Source organism: Myotis myotis, unplaced genomic scaffold, assembly GCF_014108235.1.
Source record: "Myotis myotis isolate mMyoMyo1 unplaced genomic scaffold, mMyoMyo1.p scaffold_m19_p_1, whole genome shotgun sequence".
NCBI classification, from domain to species: Eukaryota; Metazoa; Chordata; class Mammalia; order Chiroptera; family Vespertilionidae; genus Myotis; species Myotis myotis.
The window spans coordinates 191,746,287-191,765,526 of NW_023416313.1; the positions used below are offsets into that span (position 1 = coordinate 191,746,287).

General features: G+C 40.7%; 1 protein-coding gene across 6 annotated transcripts in view; it reads left to right on the forward strand.

Moving 5' to 3' along the window:
* Positions 1-19,240, forward strand: part of DAAM1 (dishevelled associated activator of morphogenesis 1) — a 159,451-nt gene that overhangs the window by 67,520 nt on the left and 72,691 nt on the right. For all 6 annotated transcript variants that reach the window (XR_004967489.1, XM_036308894.1, XM_036308904.1 and 3 more), the window contains one exon: positions 13,515-13,604. Coding sequence is in view for 4 of the 6 variants with exons in the window: in XM_036308894.1 (XP_036164787.1) it covers positions 13,515-13,604 (90 nt within the window). In the remaining 2 variants the exon portion in view is untranslated. Of the gene's footprint in view, positions 1-13,514; positions 13,605-19,240 lie in introns of those variants that run through there.

The window sequence follows — 19,240 nt, forward strand, 5'->3', positions numbered from 1 at the left end:
ACGTTTCCTTTTCTTGAAAGCTAATCTGACTGCTGTGAGCGAGCCAATGTGGGTCCCAACTTGCAGGCCATTTTACCTTTGTATCTGTTGGAAAGCATCTCATCAGAGCTGGTTGTTGTAAGCTAGTTTCCTTGGCCTTGTCGGATGAGTTACTCATTTAATGTTTTTAAAAGTGATACTAAATAGGTTACTTTCAGAATAGCTTACTGCAACCTTATCATCTCATAAATAAAGCAGGCCTGTATGGGAGGTCAGCCATGTGAATCTTTAAAGAGGGTGGGCAGCAAGGAGTGCCTTGTTCTCTAGCAGGTTCCCTGTCATAGCAGGAGAAACAGAATCAATCCAATTTCAGGAAGTAGTGGTTTCTGGAGGTCCCAGTCCCACCCCCTGCCTATTTAAAAAATAACAACGTTATTGAGATATAATTCACACGCCATATAATTAACCTATTTGAAGTATACAGTTCACTTGGCTTTTAATAAATTCACAGAATTGTGCAATGAATTTCAGAACATTTTTATCACCCCCAAAAGCACTGTCACTCCCCATTTTTCCCCAACCTGACCATCTCTTGGCAACCACTAGTCTACTCTCTCTTTCTGTGAATCTGCCTATTCTGAGCATTTTATAGAAATGAAATCATGTAATATGTGGTCATATGTAGTCATTTGTCACTGGCTTCTTTCACTTAGTATAAATGTTTTCAGGGTTTCTATCCTTGTTGTAGCATGTATCAGTACTTCATTTCTTTCTATTGCCAAATAATATTCCAGTGAAAGGACATACCACATTTTGTTTACCCACTTATCATGAATTATGCTGCTATACCGTAAACATTCATTCACAAGTCTGTGTGGAAATATATTTTCAATCCTCATGGAGTAGAATTGCTGGGTTGTATGGTAACACTGTTTAACTTTTGAGGAACTGCCAGACTGTTTTCCAAAGTGGCTGCACCATTTTACATTCCCATCAACAAAGTATGAGGGTTCCAGTTTCTCCACATATTTGCCAACACTTGAGAGTTTGTGTAACCTCTGCTAACCATACATTTTATGCCTATTATACAAAAAACTATCAATACTTTTTTCCTGTGTTACCTTCCTGCCTCACCTCTGTCTCAGGCACAAGTCAGAACCATAACCAATCTGAGACCCAGCACTGATCCCATAAAATAAGATTCAGCTGAAGTCTTGTATTTTCTACAGGCTTTTAAAGGTCTTAGGTTATCCCCACCAACCTATTTGAAGAGTTGTAGGTATGACAGCTCTATACACTGTTTTTACTCAAGCAACTTTTCCATGTCAATGTTAGTAATAGGAGATTTCTTTGGGATGAACAGAAGAATGTGTCATTAATTGGCAGACCAATTTTTTTGATCTGTATTGTGTTAAGTGCCAGGCCCTGAAGTAACTGGTCAACAAAACAGACATGGTCCTTCATGACTTTGAGAGGCTGGTGAGGGAAATAGGTAACTAAACACACAGTCTTACCGGATGTGACCAACCGCTATGAGATGGGGTATGCTCAAGCAGTACATTTTGCTGGGATAACCTGTATTCTACCGCACTCCTCCCCCCACCCCCCCCCCTTTTTTTTTTTACAAGGAGGAAGTTCCACTCACAGGTCCCATTTCCTTCACCTTTAACCCTCTTGCTGGGGAGTAACCGTGCCAGCTTCTCTTTAGTCTCAGTTTCTCTCCTGTTCTGTATTTCTCTGAAAATCAACCTGCTTTCAGAAAACACATATTCCGTGACCCGAGGTGCTATAAATGTCATAGGAATGAGCCCCCTGTGGGAGTTCTGCAGTTGAGCAGCTACCCTTGTGATTGGTGGTGAATGTCCAGTTCATCATGAAATCTCAGCAAGCCCACTTGTCTGCAGACAAAAGTTGATTCTCCCAACTTTTTATTTCCATTTGCTGATTCCTTAGCTTAGCTCGCAGATCATTCCAAACTTGCTAGGGAAGGAGGATACTATTTACTGACAACAACCCCCAAACCCCTCAGGCATCAGGCACCTAACCCAGTGTGAAAGGCTTCCTGGAGGAAGTGACATTGACTGTGTGACATGAAAATCAAGAAGGAATTACTGAGACAAAGAGGAGAGAAAAGAGTGCCACTGACCATGAGAACAGCATGCATATGTGCTGGGAGGTGAGAGAGAAAGTGTGGGAGACTCAAGGAGATGAAAGTTCATAGAGATGGAACATGAAATAGGAGGCTGTGAGCACTGGGGGCTCTGAGAGGCGAGCCTGGAAAGGGAGATGGGGTGGTTGTATTGTTGCTTAAATTATTTATCTCGGACTTTTTCTGAACCAGAGGAAAGTACCTCTGCTTTTTTAAAAAAAAAATTATGTTTTTTTTCAGTGAACTAAGTATACCAAAGTGTTTTGCTATCTGGTTATGTTACAAAACATAATGATTGCTTTTTTGCCTTCTCTGTGAAGTTTTGGTAAGTTTAGCGAAAGGTGTTATATCTTCCAGAGTAGATTCTGAGTGTGTTTCCTTTGAGTCCAATTGTTGAGGTGAAATGACTTCTTGTTACAATTCATACCTCCTCTGGCTACTTTAATTTTGAAATAAAATTACTAGAAGTTCCCTTTCCCTTTTCTACTCAATGCATAGACTCCTGCATACATCAGGAGTTGATGGACTAAGGGTTTCCTACAGAATATTCTCTGGGAACAGTGATATTGGACTTGATTTCTCCTCTCAGGTTTCCTCTGCTCTTTTGCCTTGTGAAACATATAATGTCCCACTGCTTTTCCTGGTGAGATTTTAGGTGAGAAATCAGGCAATTCTGGTTATTATTTTTGAAGTGTACTATGGTAAATCACATGTCTTACAACACACCGTCTTTTACCTTGAATCTATTTTACAACTGATTAGAGGGAAACATGCTGTAAATCACTGTGAATTTATAGCTAGATGAAAATAATACTCAGTATGCCCCCAAGTTTTCCTAAGCCTAAAATAATACCAGTTCCATTTTCCATGTTTTTTTGAAATATATTTTTATTGATTCAGAGAGGAAGGGAGAGGGAGAGAGATAGAAACATCAATGATGAGAGAGAATCATTGATTGACTGCCTCCTGCACACCCCCTACAGGGGATCGAGCCCACAACCAGGCATATGCCCTTGACTAGAATCGAACCTGGGACCCTTCAGTCCACAGGCCGATGCTTTACCCACTGAGCCAAACTAGCTAGGGTTCCACGGTTTTTTTTTGTTGTTGTTGTTAATCTGCCAGTTCTTAGTCCTCCATTTATTTGGCCAATGGGTCTCATGTTCTTGGATAATATATAGAGTGTTGTGCCTTTCAGGAAATGTTAAAATATTTTTAAAAAACTTACTAAGAAATTCATTACCGGTCATAAAACCACCATTTATACTATTGAGGATTGTCAACAGAAGTTACAATCTCAATGAGGAAGGTAGTGATGATGGATACTGTAGGATGATGGCAAGATTTGTATCCTCATAAATATAATTACTTACTGTAGGTCCATTTTATTAAGTACCGAGGACATTCTTAACATTGTAGCCAGCATAGAATTTGAGAAATGAAGATAGAAGGAATGAGAGAATTTAGTTGATGTATCAGAGTTAGATGAATTCACAGTTAAGGTAAGCTATGCCAAGTGAACTCCCTTGGGGACCTACATCAGTAATCTCTTCATTTTTTCAGCATATTCTGAAGTCACTTTGGTATGAAAGAAACTATAGGAATCCAAATTAGTCTCATGGATTTACCAGCATACAAATTTTGTTCTTTTACTAGCCATGTGAATTGTTACCCATCTTCTCAGGCTTCCAACATAATATTTTATTATTATTATTTCTAGGGCTATTTTAAGCTCTCTTTAATAAAAAAAAAAAAAGTCTTCCATTTTCACCAGAATTGATGAATAGTTTCAACACTTTTTATTTCTTTATTTTTAACACTTTCCTTTTATACTAAGACCATGAAAGAATAAAAAGTTTCTTCCTTGCTGGTGTGGCTCAGTGGTTGAGCATTGACCTATGAACCAGGAAGTTGAGGTTTCCTGGTCAGGACATATGCCCAGGTTGTGGTCTCGATCCCAAGTGGGGGGCATACAACAGGCAGCCAATCAATGATTCTCTCTTATCATTGATGTTTCTATCTATTTCTCCCTCTCCCTTCCTCTCTGAAATATATATATATATATATATATAGAATAGAAAGTTTCTTACAGGAGCTATTATTCATATTATTCAGTTCACTGTCTCCAAGAAAGATGAAAAGATCGGGTAGCAAGAACATACAATTTTAACCTGATTGAAGAAAAAAGAAACTGGTTGTAAGGAGCCATAATTTAAATCTATTGTTTCTTAATTAGAATGTGAAGGATTGCTCAGCAATTAAGCAGAGGAAATCAGACTTCAAAGATATAACTAGAATAGTCTCAAAGTTTCAGCTGTCTGGAAGCTAGAAATCAGGGTCTAATGAAGGAATTGATATGAAAATTGTTCTATTTCTATGAGGTTACAAATTATTTTTATTTGATAAACCTATAAAGGTCAAAAGAAAAAATTCTACTTCGATAAAGGACATGATTAGTTGACAGAGAAGAAAAAATGTTGGCTAGATCTCCTCTTAACACTGTGGCATTTTTGGATAAATCAACTCGATGAGTACATAGAAAAATATTTAGAACAGCATGGAAATATGCAGTATATCACAAAGGGAAGTGGGAATGTAGATATGGGCTTAAGTGCTAAAATTCCTATGAAGTCGATGTGAGCTGCTGCCAATGTACAGTCAATTTAAATATGACAAAAAATGATCCCAAACCCAGAACTTGATAAATAAGTTACGTTGCCCCGTGGTCAACTGATGGCTGTTGTACAGGGTGCTGTTGTTGACATAGGTGGTTCAGAATAAAAGTCTGCTTAGAGACAGTAAGATGGTCAACATGGCTTCTTAAGCTTCTTTCTTGTCCTCTGTTTCATTAACCAAATGCAGTCAAGTTTAAGTTAAAACCCCAAAACCATTTTATTCCTTGTAGTCCTAAATTTATATTTTATCGCACTAAGATCATTCCAATTGTTCTTTTCTACAGCTGTTAAATTTAGATTTTGACTGCATGTTGCATACTTTGTTATCGATCATTACCTTTATTTCTGGGTGCTTAATTTAAATGATTGAAAGGAGGGGGAGCTTGAAGAGATGGAGGAAAGAAACTTTTTTTTAAATACAAATACTTCAAAGTCATCTCTGAACTTAATAATGTTGTTAAGAAAATGGTTGTCCCATTTGCCCTGATGAATTTCATTACTATGAGTCTTAAAGAGACTCTGAGCAGCATGTATCTACTTGGTTTTTGGCTACAGTTTTAAATCTGATTATTTAACTTAATCCTCAGGCTACCATGTACAAAATTACAGAGTCAACACACTGTCCTGACTTTCCAACTCTCTACATGCCCCCCATATAAACCAGTATATTTAAAAGAATGGGAGAAAAAAAAATGATCTCCATAAATAGTGTGGTTTAGGTAATCTTTCAAGTGTCATTTTGAAAATGTGTCTCAGTAACAGCTGGAACAGTCTGGTAGTTTCTACAAATAACTGCACATGAGAACATATACTGATGCATTAGGAACCATCTAAACATCATTGCTTTTACAGAAAATATGTCACCTGTAGAAGGTAAATACCCAGTATGTGGTTGGTGTATTTTAGTCCTATTTTTATTTGCTATGCTTAGAATTCTCCCCTCCCCCACCTTTAATTCCCAGAATTCCTCTGGAAATTAAAACTATTTATTCATGCATATTATAGGAGCTCAGTACCAGCTTCATCTTTTAGTTATAATTTTCTGGCTCATGTGTGTTTTTTAAAACCAGATCCCTGAGAAAGTTGCATTTTCCCCCTTTTATCTAATGTTAAATAAATCCACTAGAAACATCCTACAGCTGCTAGTTATTTATTTCATTACACAGTGTAATTTTTAAAAACTAAACTAAACCAAATGACTGAAAGCTTACTCTAGTTGTTTTCAGGAAAGATGGGCATTTCTTGGATGTAGAAGAAAAAGTCAGCTGTCCTTTGCCATCATCTAAACAATCAGACAGTTTGAGTTTGTTCCCATGGGGACACACATTCTGTTCAATTCACTGTAAATATGCACCCTTGCATCTTCAGAGAGTAGAATGGCACACAGGCTTTGTATTTGCCTATTATACCCTCAGGATTCCCAGGGCCTGGAGCAGTGCCTGGCCCAGAGTAAGTGCTCAGGAAATGCTTGTGGCATGGACGAATAACTAATTACTGAAGGATAGCACATGAGATGCTCAGTGAGTATTTGAATGAATGAATGCTTCTTTCAGCAGTTGGGTTTGTATTTTGGATTATTATCAAAGTAAAAGTGACAGATTTCGGCTGGTCCCTGCTCTCTTCCCGCTCCCCATCACCTATTGTCATTCTCTTTGCTCATCTTCATTTGAAGGTCACTTACTATGGGAGCACCAAAGTGGCTGGCAGATTCAAAGGATAAGAGTGATAATGTTGAAGAAATATTTTCTGTCCTTAACAGTATCTCTACCATATATTACATGGTAAAATAAATAAATAGATGCAATGTGGAAAGAGACTCATTGTACTAGGTATCTTTTGACATGATTAAAACTTAAAGATGTCACGTAAGCTGCCAAACATGTCTCTGGAGGGCATGCTGAGCGGGTGTGGAGGGCTGGCAGGAGCAGTGCTGGTGCCACTGAGGCAGGGTGTGTGTGTAGAGTTGGCTTCACAATTGCCAACCGCTGATTTCTCATCTGTCACTTTACAGCTGGGTCAGTGTCCCAGGAGACAAAACCCCTCCATTTAATTAGGAAAACACTGCTTAGAAATCCTCTCAATTAAGCCTTGTCAACAGAAGCTGTACTAGATTGTAGGTGTAAAAACTGGAAATTGGGGTGACTGGATGGATATTGAAAGATGATTTTAACATATATTTAGAACATTTATTTTAGACTACTAGAAAACTGCTGGCAAGGCAGACTAATTTAAAGTTACTCTGATGAGTTTCTAGTTGAAATACACAAAGAATCTAAATAAGAAACCTACAGGGTTAGAGCAGACTTTGTCTAACAAATTGGGTATAGTTTGCATTGCCTACTATTAAAAACAGGAAGAAAAATAGTATAAAACACCCATCATTGGTAGTAAGAAACCAAAACTTATTTCTATTTAGTTAGCCTTTGCCTGTGGGATTTCTCAAGTTTTATTTTTCTATATTGAAGGAAGAGATGTCTATCAGACACAGAACATTACTGTGTAGGTGGTGGTGAGTCATGTTGTGGTATTTTGTGTAATGACTAAGAATGTTGGCAGAAATCTTACAGGCTGAAAACCTGTAAGGTTTGGTCTGTGTGTGTACACATCCCTTTTGAAATTTAAAACTCTGTTGTTTTCCATTTATGTCTTTCTTAACTGGTAGGAGCAGCTAATAGTTCACGGAGTGTACCTCTATTTAGTATGACAAAAATCTTATTTAACTTTCAGATTCCAAACTATCACTGAGAAGATAAAATACTGTTTTCAGGGTCATTGTGGTTAAATTTTAAGAGCTATGTTGGCAATTCACAGCTCCTGGATGTGATGGTCATTTGCTGTGATGGGGTTGGATGTTCATAAATTTAATGAATTATCACAGCCTAATAGTACATTTTCTCCATACTGCCGAAATGGCACCCTTCAGCCCACCATATGCCTTGCCTGGCCTTTTCCCCTTGATGGTATTTATCACCGTGTTATATGACTTGAGGTCTGGTCACTTGCCCCTTCAAAGGTTTGACTTGTTTCTGATAATGTTGAGTTGTAGGATGGGAGAGAGGGTTAAATCTGGAGAAGGCGGGCATTGCCAATTAGTGGTGGGGTGTATTTGAGGTGAACCCAAGGGTTGCTGCCTTCTGGGCATGTGGGAAAACTTTGGCATGTGGTCAGGTTAGGATGGGCAAATAAAGCTTGTTTGCTGTGAGCAAATACTTGGTATATTTAATTTGAAGGAGAGAAGTGAGCCTTGTCTGAGTAATAATATGATCAGGAATTCTGTGAGCTCTCTACGTTGAGTCAGATAGATGCTTACCTTGTCAAGAACCACTAAAAAGTAAAACACACATAAAACTCAAACCACCAAAAACACAAAACAATGAGTTGATTGTCAGGTGACTCCAAGGGCCTATCTTAGCTTCTCCCTCTCATTTTTCTTCTCCATTCCCCCAGCATTAATTACAGGTCCTCCTACCTGTGAATGTATTGGTATGTATATAAAGAATTAGCTTAACTCATTGGAAATAGAAATCCTGAATTTCTTTATTAGAGCTTTCTGTTGGTAGCTAGAAACTTACTTGTTAGCTCACTGAAATTTAATGATTTGGTAGGTTTTCAAGGAATGAATGCTTTTAATATTGCTTTGGAGGTTTTATAAATAATCCAATTTTTTGTTTAGTGCACATCACTGAAAAGAAGTTTTCAACTCATTCAAGACCCTTATTGTATATTATTTAAAAATTCCTTCCCTTGCTTTATCTAGCAAATCAGTCCATTTCCTGAGATTTGTTTGTACTGTGCTAATTGTTTTCTGATTTATGTAGATTTCTCAATAGAGCTGCCTGCTTACTCCAGGGTATAGGACTAGTGAGATTTCTTTGTCCCGAAGCTTTTTGGAACCTTTTAGGTAGGGCTTAATAATGTGCTTTGTTAGGGATGAAGCCTGGGACTTTAGTTCCCACAGCTGGGCTTCTCTTCAAGTTCCTTTCTTTTTAATAACATATATATATATTTATATATAATTAATACCTTTCCTCTAAGATATTACAAATAATTTTATAGAGATATGACAAATGTAATTAATCTCTTCTCTAAGAAGAAGGGTTTTGTTGGTTTTTCAGAAACTTGAACTTTCTGTAGAGAGGAATGATACTTGGCAAAAGTGTTTCTCCTTTCATCACTCACTAAGTCATTTTCCTTCAGCCAACTTTAAAAAATATCTAATAACATGAAAAAAAACTCTATGGCCAATGAATGGAGCTAGGCCATACAAGTCTAACGTGTAGTGGCAGAAACTAAATTTGTTTTGTTTATCTTTACATTTATCAACTGCCAGTCCCCAAAACAAGTGGGCATGTGATCAAAAATCCTAACATGTGGTGCTGTTGGAGGAAGATGAGGTGAGGTGGGGCAGGTTGGCAAAGGCCATATCATGAAGGGTCTACACCTATCAGCTAAGGAATTTGGACTTTATCCTGAAAAGAAAGGGACCTGTTGAAGCCTTCTGTCATCTTGTCTTCCTAACTAGATTCTAAATTCCATAAAATCAGGGTCTGTTGTTCATTTTTGTATTCTTTATAATGTCTGGCCATGGTCAGCGAGTAAGTGCTGATTGATCTCTAGGGCTGTGATAATGTCTGAGTCTTGCATGCTTGATTCAGCCATATTACTAAAATAGAATGAGTCAGAGCACAGAAAGTTTTGGAATGGAGGGGTGGGGGTCTTATTGCATCCTGGGCATTGTGCCTAGGCACCCCTAGTTATTGTCTAATTTAAGCTGTGTCACTTTCCTTGCTCAGAATCTGCCAATGGCCTGAGTGCTCTTAAGATAAAGAACAAAAGTTCATAGTGGCCCTCCAGGCTGCTGCTGTTCACTGTCTGCAGTGCCTTTTTTTTAACCTATTAATTCCTAGCCATCTCTCAGCTAGTTCTCACTTTCCTTCCCTGGAACAACCTTCACTGCCCCACCTTTCCCCCAGATAAGTGGGCCCTTGAAGCTCAGCTTCCCGTGTGATCATCATGTGATATTTGATTTCCCTTCTGCCTGCTCAAGAATCTGAGCTCTGTGATACCATTTTGTCCTCTATACCTAGCACAATGCCTGACATTTAGTAGAAACACTTTTTTGGTTGCATGAATGAATCCTTGAGATAACTGTCAGACATATACTATCACTAATTTTTCAGGAGAAGAAATTGAAGTTCAGAGGTTAAGTCACTTGTTCAAGGTTGCACAACCCATAGAGCCAGACCTGGAACTCAGGGATGTCTGACAACAAAATCCTCCTCCTTCTGCTAACAGACAGCATGCATTTTCATATTTGCATCAGCGTTGTGATTCTGCCTACCTGTTGAATGATCGATAGAATGAACAGGTTCTGGTGCTTAAGAATGTGGGCTCTGTAACCAGACAGTCTAGAGTAGACTCAAGTTCCTCCTCCACCTTTGTTACCTTGAGCAAGCTACTTAATCTCTCTGAATTCACCTTCCTGGAAAATGAGGTAATATTACCCACTTAATAGGATTGCTGTGAGGGTAAACTAAATTAATTCATATAAAATTCTAATACTAAGTACACAGAATGTGCTCACTAATTGCTAGTCGTTACTATTACCAGTATCCATTAATTCCTTCCTTTTTTTTTACTGTAATCTAAAATTATATCCAGAGACCCTATAGCAATTTTTAATTTATTTTATGAAAATTCACTTCTTGCATGAAACCATCTGCTCCTAAGTCCTTGTTCAACTGTGCTCTCTCAATTCTAAATTGGTCATTTCGGTGTCACAGCAGAAGCAGAAGTTTTCTACCTATAAGAGCAAAATGTGGTACTATTAATAGCCTTTGCTCTGAATATTTAGATTTTAGGATTCATATTTCTTTGCACCTCAGCTCAGTTAGCAAAAACACAGTGCCGTAGTGTAGTAAAGGATGTAACATTAATAACACTGTTCGCTCTCTTACAAATCACAAACCTTTCCCCAAACTAGGCATGAGATTATCAAGCTGTTACAATAACTAACCTGACCCCCTTCTCCCCAAGTAATCCTAATTGTTGGGAAGTGATTTATGTCACCATTATTTTCCTCATTCATCAATAGATGAAAGCAGGTGTGTGACTTACAGGAAATTAAAAAAGAAAGGAAGGAAGAAAAATAATTACTTCACATATATAATAGTTGCATGCCAAAATTATAACATTTTTAGCATGTTCCCTCCAGTGGAACTTTCTCTAAATATTGTTCTTTCCCTCGTTGTTCATTGTTGAAATTCTTAACTAGCTTTTTTATAGTTAGTATATAATAGTATGTGGGTGTGTTTTAGTGACTTAACTGTTACCTTTTTTTTGTTAGTATTATTGATTCCAGAGAAATGAACAGAGAGAGGTGGGGGAGGAGAGAGAGAGAAACATCTATCACCCCCCACTCCCCCCCCCCACACACACACACACGTGCACGCACACGCACACACACCCACGGGGGATGGAACCAGCAACCTGGGTATGTGCCCTGACCAGGAATGGAACCTGCTACCTTTTGGTGTACGAGATGATGCTCCAACCAACTGAACCACATCAGCCAGGGCTGTTTACCTTGTTAAAGAAGATGTGTTTAAATGTTGAAAGAAATAACAACAGTACAGTTGCCCCCACTGCCCCCCCCCCCCCCCCCCCCCCCCCCCCGCCTTGTCAGGCATTGCTACATGCTTAATTGATGTTTCTTATCCTCACAAAAGCCCTGTAAGAGAAATGATATGCCCACCCTGGAGATGAGGAAGTAGAAGTTTAATAAGATGAAGAACTTCCCTGGGAATCGGGAATGTATCAGGCCCTGAGTGGCTAGGCCCTGGCGGTACATATGGGTGTTAACAAGACAGAGCATCAGGGGATAACCAGCAGCAAGCCTGAAAGTACATGGGGTTATACATGGAAGACCGTCAGGGCCAGCTGAGGAATACATGGTTCATTTTGTAGGTAATGTGGAGCGAACGAAGTTTTTGAATCAGGAGCTCAAAATAGCACAGGTGCTCTGTTTTTAAGGTGGTGGTTTTAAAGTGTGGTCCCCAGACTAGCAGCAGCGGCAACGCTTGGAAACTTATTAGAAATGGAAATTGTTATACTTCCTCCCACCTGCTCAGTCCTAAACACTGAGCGATCAGTGATGCAAGGAGTCCTCTGGGTGATGCTGGTGCTGGCTCAAGTTTGAGAATTCATTTCTTGATGAGTTCTAGCCTTGCTGTAGGAAGGAGTGCAGGGCAAGGAGGAACATGTGGAGGCTATTGCCAAAAGCCAAGGGAGGGGTTATTAGAGCATAAGTTTGGGTGGTTTCATTGGAAATGAAAAAAAGGAAAATCATGAGACTTTTCAAGGAAGAAATAATAGGACTTGATGATGAAACAGGGTGCGAGTATGAAATAGGAAGTCAGTGTTCATGCGTCGCAGAATTGCCGATATACACCACCAAAGGCATTCAGAACGGGGACTGTTTATACTCCTCAAGGACCTAAGCCTAATTGTGCATTAATTTATAGCATCTTTTTATAAGTCTTAGGCTCACCAATCTGCCATGCTCAGCTAGATAACTTTCCCTGTAGAATAACAATGGGCCAAATGCTCAATACCAACCATGGATTGAGTTATCAAATGCCAAGAACTTTCCTCTAAGCACTTTATATTCATTATCCCATTGTTGTTATTCATTAGTTATGGATGTTTATAAATTACCTTTCCTCAGTGTCCAATCTAAGCTGCACACCACTGTAAAGTTAATGTTTCCAGACACTGGTCTGAGAGGCCAAGAGTCTGGGCTCTGGAGTTAGACAGCTCTGGGCTGAAAACCCAGCCATTCCTTTACCAGGTGTGTGGTCTTGAGCAAATTACTTACCCAGTCTTCTGCCTCAAGTTCTCTCGACTGTATTAAACAGGGATTATTATTACAATGAGGATGTGATAATGAGTGGAACTCTTAGGGTTGCTCTGGGACTAAATGAGAAAATGCCTGCACCATGCTTGTCATGTAAGGTACTGAATAAATGTCAGTGGAATTTATGGTGATGAAGATGTCACTCCCTTGCTCGGAACCTTCATCCCTTTATTGGCTTTCCTTGGTCAGGACAATTAACTCCTTAGCCTGGCATTTAAGACTTTCCACAAACTGGTTTCTCTACCTCTCAACACTTTTATGTGATGATGCTTTGCATAATCCCAGTGCTTCAGCCAAGCTGGTGTGTGTCCCCCAAACACACCAAGTGTGTGACCCCACCCCCGCCTTTGATTCAGTTCTTTCTCTCCTCTTATCACGTCCAAATCCTTTAGGGCTCAGCGTGATACTCAGTGTTTATGGAGCAAACCCTGATCTGTAATACAATTAATCCTTCCAAACTCTAGCGCCTATTGCCTTTACTGATCAATGGACTCTCTGCAGCAGTGCATGTGGCTCAGGATACTCCAGTCCATCTTCTGCCCACTTCCCCGTACCCTTCAGTAAATGCAGTGCCTCATCCCTCGTGCTGTGCTTGGTGCCAAGCTCCGTGCCAGGATTGCCTTCTTGATAGTGGTAACATGCACCTTAACTTAGGTTCCTGGTCTTTTCTGAGTTCATTTAAATGCATGTTGATGTTTTTGGTTTGTTTTTTTTCTCTCTCCCTGGTGATGCTGATAACTTCCTTGTACAGATAACAAATTATTTCTGAAATACTAATTATTATTTTTCTTCTCAGGATGAACTTGACCTCACAGACAAACACAGGGAGGCCATGTTTGCACTTCCAGCTGAGAAAAAATGGCAAATATACTGTAGCAAGAAAAAGGTAAGATATACCTTGAATATATGGTTAACTGGAAAATTATCATTTTTAATTCCCTTTGCTCTCCCGTGTCACCACCAGAGTTCAAACAGCTGTTTATAATGTGCAAACCAGAATGACCATGTTCTGCTGTGGTGTTGGTGCTACCTTCAGCAAAGGGACAACTCCTTGGATGTTGTTTTTATCAGCGTTTCACTGGACACCACTTCCCTACCTTGTACCTGTAACCGTTAATTCATAATCCTATACAACTGAGACCCAAAATAACATTGGCTGACACAACGACGAAGTGTCCCCCCCTCCCCCGCTCTTTAGTAAAAGTTTATATACTGGTATAGGTAGGTTAGGGCTAGTACTGTGGGGTCACACCCTCTGTGACCACCTTCTAACAGCTTTTTATTTCACCATCTCTAAGGCCTTGTCCTCGTGGTGGCTCTCCAGCCATTTCACATTCCTAACTAAGGCTGGAGGAAAGGGGAAGAAGGAAAACCTTCCCCCCTAAGCTCTTAGGGGCATGCCCTGGAGTTATGCACCCCAATTCCCCTCACCTTCCACTGTTAGCAGATGGCCACACCTCACTGCAAGGAACACAGTCTTTATTCTGGGTGGTCACTCCCAGTTAAAAGCTGGAGGATCTCTTACCTTCACAGAAGCGGAGAATGGATATTGGCAGCAAAACCCCTAAAGCTCTTATTTCCTAGCATCCATGGTGTAGGCATCGCCTGAGGACTGGAGATCCTGCAGTAAAGTTCATTCTGCCGTCCTTTAAACCCTGGCAGATTCTTAGATATTCCCATTCCATTTTTGGAACCTGCTCATGGCCATCTTTAGCCACTTTCCCTCTGTTCCAACGGAGACTTGAATCAAGCTGGGGTAAGAGGAAGGGCAGGGACAGCACCCAGGAGAAATGTTACTTCTGTCTAACAGGCAGTGGACACGCTGATTACTCACTATTGTCCCAGGGAAATAAGAGCAAACTGCAACAATCCAGTATCTTTTCAAGACATGGTATCAGTCAGGGAAGCCTTTTCTCGGGTGACTTGTATGATTGGGGCCTCCATTTTGCCCACGTGCTGTCTCTTAGCACCGGTCTCCTCTTTGCTGCCTCTGTAGCTGGCATGCCACCCTCCAGAGCCCTTCTCCTGCATGAGTCTGCTGGTGCCCCTCCCCAACCAGACTTGATGTTTTGGCACCATGTTTTACTGGTCTCCATAATCCAGCTTCTGATACTTTGAAATGAATGTACCACTGATGAGTGAACCATAAGTTATCATTACGTTAAACTGAACTGTCAACATTTTGAAGCACATTCAGTTCTCCACCTGAGCAGTTACACTATGTGTGGGGTTTGGTTCCAGGGCCCTTGCTGAGAGACAGGTCCAGCTGTAACTTCTCTGTGTGAACCTCGAGCCACTATCAGATCAGACCAAGTGCAGCCTTAAGGGTTCCCGATCAGTCATAACCAGGAAGATGTGTTTGTGAATGAATCTGTCCCCTTCTCCTCTTCCTCTTTGTACACATCTTACCAACTGGAAAAGTTCTGTTCTGTTGAACTGATTGTCATGACTCAGGAAGCAAATAAAACACAGAGAGAATTTTAAAATGAAATATAATGTGCTTAGTTCTGCAAGTGATGTATAGCGAGGTCTTTGGAAAAGGGATCTTTTCACACAGCTGTCTTAAAGACCTGGCCCCTGGAACTGAGAACAAAAAGTCCTCAAGTGCCTGTGTACACAGAGGACATTGTCTATTTTGGCTCATCCGAAAGCAGGTTTTTTTCTCAAAGTTAGGAAGCAATATGAAGCTGGGATTGAAATATGCACTGGAGGAAAGGAAAGGGCAGGCAAATGGGAGCAGCTCACCGAGGGAAAAGTTTTCTTCTTTCCCAGATTTTATTACACCCTTGACAGCAATTGAAAGTTAATCATGGAAACTACTGCCCCTTAGATTAGAAAAGGCAAACCCTGGGGAATAGTAATGACCTCGGGCTCACAGCTGCTGCTCATTTTTCAATTTCCAGGGGGTTTTGCAGTACGGATATGGATGTGGCCACTGGCTCAAAATCCTACTCTTGGTGGGTGGATGGCCCCCTCCTGCGCGTACCTGGCCACGTTGCACAGATCTCTGAGAACACAGTTCTGCGAGCTCCATCCCAGCAGCTTGGATTTCGTATGTGACTTAGTAGTGGCGCCTCGGAGGGGGAAAGGCATTTTAACTCTCTGGGGAGTCCCAAGGGCATACAGATCTGCCTCACTTTAAAATGGATAGTAGCAGTGCTTTGACTAAGGATGTTGATTAGAGCTTCTCACACTGCTGAAACTAGACTATGCCTTTGGTCTAAAATGGGCCTTTTTGAGCTCTTAATAGTTCAGGAAATAACACAGTGAGTGAGAGAACACAAGCACCTGAGCACGGAATGGCACGATGTTTACCTCTCTTTCCAGAATGTGCCCTCCTGAAGGACAGGTTGGCCATCTCAGAATGGAGCCGTGTTGGCCATCCTTAATATGGAGGATGGATTATTTTCCTTGAACCATCTCATGTAGCCTTTTCAAATCAGGCTTGTCACTAGCAAGCCAAGCCAAAGGCTAAGGGAAAGCAATCCACCCTTGGCTCCTTCACATTTCCCATCTTTCAAGATTAGAACTCAGGGCATTACAGACCTTCTCACACATAGTGAGGCCACCGGTTAAAGGCCCACAAAAACCAACAGAAACAGACACTGGAGTTGGTGAAAGGCAGGCTTTCTGTTTAAAAGTGCACAGGACTGGGAACTGAAGAGGAAGCCAGATCTTTCTCAGCCAAGTGGCTCTTTTCCATCCAAGAATGACTAGAGTCCCAGCAGTGGCTATCTGCTTATCAAGCTCTGTGTTCATTTCTCAAACTTCTCTATCTAAGTCTCTGGTTGAAAAACCTATTTCCAGAGCCAAAATGAAAGCAGCAAAAGTATTTCTGGATCTAAAAGAATTGGAAGGAAACTAATTGGAATTTTGCCTAATTGAGTAATCCGGGGGAGAGCAAGAGATGGATGTTGTGGCCTTGTTGAAAGTCCAAACAGATCTGTAGGAACAACTGGACTGGTTGATCAGCCATGGTTTGTCATATGCAGCCATCCACTGTCACATTCTTTAACTTTCATGAAAGATCCCCCAAAAGGTCCTGTTGGTGGGGCTTGATGGGGGAAGGGGTGTATTTTCAAATAGGAAATGTTTGTGGTTCTTATCTTTAAAGGTAATTCCCTTTTTACTTCCAATCACAACATACTCTTTTGTTTAAGTGAGGTTTTTCCCAGTCTCCAGCCAGAAACTGCATCTGTTAACAATCTTTTGGATTTTAAACTGAAGCTTTTTAAACAATGAACCATCTGACCACGAAAGGCATCTGGCCATGCTGTATTTGCTTATTGTTAACATGATTTTTAAACCCTGGGAAAAGCGAGGAGTAGGTCTTCAGAGAGGAGAAAACAAAATGGTGTATCTACTGTAGTATGGTGACAGCAATCTTATCAGCACAGGCAGGTACCTTTAACGGCAGCTCTTCACAGGGAGCTGTGGCACTGAACCAGTCCGCATAGTATCTAAAACATGCTTTATCTCCTCTTTGAGCTTCTGAGTTTGCAAAGTAAGTGAATGGGGCTCTAGACCCTGTTAACTGTAGTGACACCAGATCTTTGCGGCAAAGATCAGGATTTGACGACTGCACCTAATTCTTCCTCCTTTCATTTCTGATCTCTAAAGCCAAGGCTTACGTACAGGCTTTGTAGTCTTCACATTACATCTCTGCGTCTTTCAAGGTTTACTTTGGAGAAGGTGAATTTTTTCTGTGCTGCTGAGTTTGTTTGACTCAATTAAATCATTCCAGAATCTCACCCAACCTGGCTGCAGTTCAGCTGTTGTGATTTGTGCAGAGTACTGATTCTGAAGACATCTAGCACAAGTGACTGAAAATTCAGCCCATACTTTACATGCAGTCCTTTTATTTGGTTTGCATATCCTAATTAGATCTCCTCCCTGCTCCTCTCCCCAGAAAGGAATTCTTTCACCGAACACACACACACATACACACACACACACAGAGACAGATTAAAATTGCATTGTGTATGGTCACCAGGATGCACTTCCTTCAGATCCTTAAAAGTTGAGGCTCTCCTGCGTTTGGAGTACACGGATGGAGTGGTTTAATCAAAACACAGATTTAAAGGAACATGTGCTAAGTGGTGGAATTAAAGACAAAAGGAATCATCAGTTCCCTCACAAACTATCAAACAAACTAGCTAAAAAAGAAAGTTGGTAGGTTAGTCCTCTGGTCGTCCCCACTACCCTGAAGAGAAGCTGCAGTGGGTCTGCTGGGAGGGGAAACATGAACGGTTAGGCATTTGACCTGGAAGATCTGATTGGAACGATAAATTAGACATCCTTTTCTTTCTTCACTGTAGCTATTTCAATAGACATTAGAGTGAGTTTTGCTTTTTAGTGCCCACTTTGCTAGATGTCAAGATGTGGGAGAGGGAACCAGTACATGAGAGACAACTAGATTTCAGTAACACTATTTCTAGACTTCTTGAGAGGTACCTGGTTTCGTCTACTGCCATTGAGTTTTCACCCCGATAATAGATTCCAGTTGGCATTTGTGCCTCTAATGCTAAGAGGTTAAAGAAAGTGGCAGATGTAGTAATGATTAGAAGTAGGATTGAGCTGTCTTTCCCCCTCTGTTTCTCTGAAGACTAGATAAGGAAAGCACAGTAGTTGGGAGACAATGAGCATTTCCAGGCTCTGTGTCTCTGAAACTCCCTGCCTCATCCACATATTTCCTGGCTCTGAGAGATGAGGATTTGTGTATAATCCCACATTGAAATGGTGAGGAATAGCAAGCTTCGAGTCGGGCACTTCACTTAATGAAACAATGCAGTTGGTGAAGGGCAGGTTGATGTGTGAGTCACCTGATGTGTATTGAGTACCTTCTCTGGAGCTAGATCCTGAGGATGATTAACCAATAAGTCAATTTTCCTGGAGCGGGTGGTACTGGTAGGAGAAGCAGATAAAATCAAATAATTGCAGATCTTGTCCTTAAGCTTCATTATAGGGTAAGCAGACAGGCTCTGGGGCACAGAGGAAGGAGCCACCGAGGGTCTATGCATGTGACTGGGAGAAGCTCCTTTGCCACTCTGACCCATCAGCAGTTATGCTGGGAAAGGGCTGATGTTGTCATGCTTTCACCCCCCTCGTCTAGAACAGGCTCCTTTTCCAACAGTCGAGCTGTGTTTGCATGCACTGTACACTTTCCCTCTTGATTTGTACTTTGTTCTTTGTTGCTTTTGCCAATGCTTAAAAGGCCAAGTTTATACTGTTGGCCTAATCTCATCTTTACTAAACACAATTTGTAGGGCTTGTTAGGAAATCTATAAAGAAGCTTAAACTTTGGTAAAATGAAGATATTGGGGGCAGGGTGGGGGGAGAAGGGGAAGACTGAAATAACAGGTTTGTTCAGCCTGGAGAAGAGAAGGGTGGAAACTTCAACATAAGCTGACGTTCACTGGTTATACCCCAGCGAAACTATAGAATCTGTTGAAATATTGTCAACTTGCAATTGGTAAAGAGCAGCTGCCCCAATAAAAACCACACCGACAATCTGATTCTTCC